Source organism: Chaetura pelagica, unplaced genomic scaffold (assembly GCF_000747805.2).
Source record: "Chaetura pelagica isolate M959 unplaced genomic scaffold, ChaPel_1.0 scaffold731, whole genome shotgun sequence".
Lineage (NCBI taxonomy): Eukaryota > Metazoa > Chordata > Aves > Apodiformes > Apodidae > Chaetura > Chaetura pelagica.
Genome location: NW_009952155.1, coordinates 251,779 through 255,173, shown reverse-complemented (window position 1 = coordinate 255,173; position 3,395 = coordinate 251,779). Strand labels below are relative to the sequence as shown.

Below are 3,395 nucleotides of genomic sequence, written 5' to 3'. Positions count from 1 at the left end.
CCATTTTAATTTGCTCAATATTCCCATTAACAATAAAAAAGCCTAATTAAGGTATCTGCACAAAAAAAAAAGAACCACAAGCCCTTAGCAGTCATTTGAGAGAATAATAGAGGAGAATGATGAGATATTTCTTGTAAAATGCACGTTGCAAATTAATTGATATCTTAATTAGACTTCAGTGCTAAGATTGTGAAGTCAGATTGATTCAGGGCTGAAACACCTTCTTTTTTTAAAGATAAAAGCAAGCAGGAATAGGAAGAAATTGATTTTCCAAAGCCTTTTTTTGGGGGGGATTGGGCAGGATATTTTAGGATGGATGTGGAGATCAGGGCTCGTCTGTCCACGACAACAGGAATTCAGCCCAAACCCACCTCCCAGTTTCATTCCCTGGCCTGGAAACATTTTTTTTTCCTCACCACAAACTGTACCAACCGCTTGGCACTGAGGAGATTTCCCCCAAAACCCACTTCTTTTGACCCAAAAAAGAACCAGGAGCAGTAAGAGACGTTTGAACCAACACGTTGGTTCTGAGGAGAAACCGGAGGAGACGTTTTCAAGGCAGGGAGAGTTTTTTTCAGCAATTCCTTAGGAAAAAGGGGGGGAAAACCACAACTCAGCAGTATTTTTGGACCAGCTTGGCTCTATATAGCCCGAGGAAGTTCTTCCCTACCTACACCAGTTCCATTTCTCCCACAAACCCTCATCCTCAGGGATTTCACGGCCGTGCCGAGTGCTGCGCATCCCCTGGGAACTCTGCCCTGTGGGGCAGGAATTCCTCCTCAGACCCTGACACAGGGAACCCCCAGGGACTCACTGGGATTTCAGTGACCAGCCAGTGCCTCCAGAAACGTTTCCTGGGATTGGCTCTGTTGGGAGCATCGGGATCCACCAGCACCAGCACGTACTTCTTGCTCTGCAAGAGAGGAGGGGAGAGCGCTGTGGGCACCGAGGGTGGGACAGAGGGGTTGGATCTTTGGTGTGGGAGCCAAGAAACATCTTGCCAGGAGTTTGACCAGCCCCAAAAGATACTTTTCTTTCCCCAGGCAGACAGATTCTGACAGTTACACCCCTGGAAAATGCACAGAGGAGCTGAGCAGGGCGACACGAGGACCGGTCGCTCCTCGCGGTCTGATTTGTTTCCAGGAGAGGAAGAACCAGGGTTTTCTGCTTTTCCCAAACCAAAAGCACCCAACTGAGTGCCCTTCCCTGCCAACCTCCCTCTCACCACCCCCTGCAGCAGCAGAGCAACCCGCCACGGGGCAGGGCACCTTCTGCAGAAGGTTTCAAACCCTGGGAGAGGGAGATTTTGGGGGCTTGAAATCCAGTTCCAGCCCTGGCTCGACGGCTGAGGAGCCACCGAGCTCTGCCCAACAAACCCCAACCTAACCCAAAGGTGCTGCAAGGAAGCAGCACCCAAAAGGGCTGGGCAACCTTTCCTGGATGGTGACAAGCAGGGAAAAGGGAGCAGGGATTGATGGATGAAGAGCTCAGCCCCCCAGCACCCCCACCAAGGGTCCCCAGCACCCACGGGCGCTGTGAGACCAGATGGATATTTCGGTTCCCCCGAGGATGGAGCTGGGATTGAAGTGACCTCTGGAGGTTGTAGATAGAAAACCTGAGGATCTCAGGGGATTTGGCAGGACCTCAGGGCCCAGCTTACCCTGCACGCACCCCGATTAAGGGATCTCTAGCCTAGTAAGACCTCCAGGTGCATCTGTCAACTCGCCAGAGGTGCCACTCACAGCTCCAACCTGCCCCGCGCTTTCGTAAACCACCCAGGGATTTAACCAAGCAATTCCCACCAAAATTAGCTGGAGCTCTGGGGCTAAATCCCTCCCAGTCAGTCTCTTGTGAAACCAAGCAGGGATTTTTCACAGCGAGATCAGTTGGGGTTGGAAGCACGTGGGGTTTTTTTTGCTTTGTTTCTCAATTTCTGGATGGGTTCAATGGGGTAAGAGAGTCCCCAGGGTGTTGCCATGCCCAGAAATCCCCTGTAGCCCCTTCCCTTTGCAACCCACTGGAGCAATGCAACTGGTTTCGCCAGAAAAATGGGGATTTCAACCCATTTAGCAACCAGCTTGCAGCAGTTGCAGAGCAAATCCCAGGCTGATGGAACAGCCCTGCCCGGGAGCACAAGTTGCTGCTGCTCTGGTGCATTAATCCCAGGGGTTTGTGAAGGGCACAGATGTGTGGATGGAATCACAGAGTGGTTGGGGTTGGAAGGGACCTCTGGAGATCATCTAGTCCAGTCATCTATTAGAGCAGGATCCCCTAGAGCAGGTCCCACAGGAACACATCCAGGAGGGGCTGGAAGGTCTCCAGGGATGGAGACTCCACAGCCTCCCTGGGCAGCCTGGCCCAGGGCTCTGCCACCCTCACAGGCAAGAAGGATTTTCTCCTCTTCAGGTCAAACCTCCTGGGCTCCAGTTTGTGCCCAAGGCCCCTTGTCCTGGCCCTGGACACCCCTGAGCAGAGTCTGGTCCCCCCTCCTGCCACCCCCTGGAGATATTGATCAGCACTGAGGAGATCCCCCCTCAGGCTCCTCTTCTCTCAGCTAAACAGCCCCAAGAAAAGGGGCTGGAATGATGCCACCACATGAGGCTGAAGATCAGGACCTGAGAGCAGAGCTGCCACCTCCTCCCCATCCCCCCTGGCAGCTGCAACCAGCCCTGAACATCCCAGGGGTGGGGAAATCCAAAAATAATCAACATTATCCCTTTCCCTGCAACCAAGCAGGAGGAGGGGATGGAGAAAGAAACCCAACAAACCCCCCCTTAGATTAAAAAAAAAAATCAACCCAAACCACCCAACAAAACACACCCTGAGCTGGAAGTGTGAAGGAATTTGAGCTCTAACTTTGGGGAGGGTGCAGGAGCTGAGCTCCACGTTCCTGACTCTCTCTCCTCTCAAGAGCAGGGAGCCCAGCTGGTGGGAACAGAACGTGTAGTCATGGGACTGTCATCATGTGCTGTCCAGGTTAACATGTAGCATTTCTATTACTATTAACAGACTTTCTGCTCCTCACTCCATCTGTTCTTGGAAATAATTGCAGTTGTACAGACCATGCCTTCCCTGCAGGCAGGCTCTGGGGAGGGGAGAGTGCTTTTAGGAAGTGAAAAAGAATAATAAAGAGGAAAGGAGGGGTTGGGGAGGGGGGGGTGGGGGGTAAAAGAAAAAATAAAAAGAGGTGTTAAAAAATAACAGCAAACAGCAGAAGAGAGTGCAAGGGAAGTTAACAGCAGGCTTGGAATTCGGTGCAGATTGTGGGTTAGGAAGGTGGTGGGACACAGGGTTGGGCAGAATAACCCCCCTCCCTCCCATACACACCCCCCCCCACCTCAAGGGATGGGGTTGGGGTCAGTGGCCCTGGGCTGGGATGGAGGGATTTTCCTCTG

The 3,395-nt window shown here is 52.3% G+C and overlaps 1 protein-coding gene across 1 annotated transcript in view; it reads right to left on the bottom strand.

The window, feature by feature from the left end:
* Window positions 1-814: 814 nt before the first annotated feature.
* The window catches only part of PEBP4 (phosphatidylethanolamine-binding protein 4), a gene marked incomplete at its 3' end in the record, with an annotated part of 34,420 nt that continues 31,839 nt past the window's right edge, over window positions 815-3,395 (bottom strand). Inside the window, exon 3 of the mRNA XM_010007171.1 lies at window positions 815-913. Coding sequence (XP_010005473.1) covers window positions 815-913 — 99 coding nt within the window. The remainder of the gene's footprint in view (window positions 914-3,395) is intronic.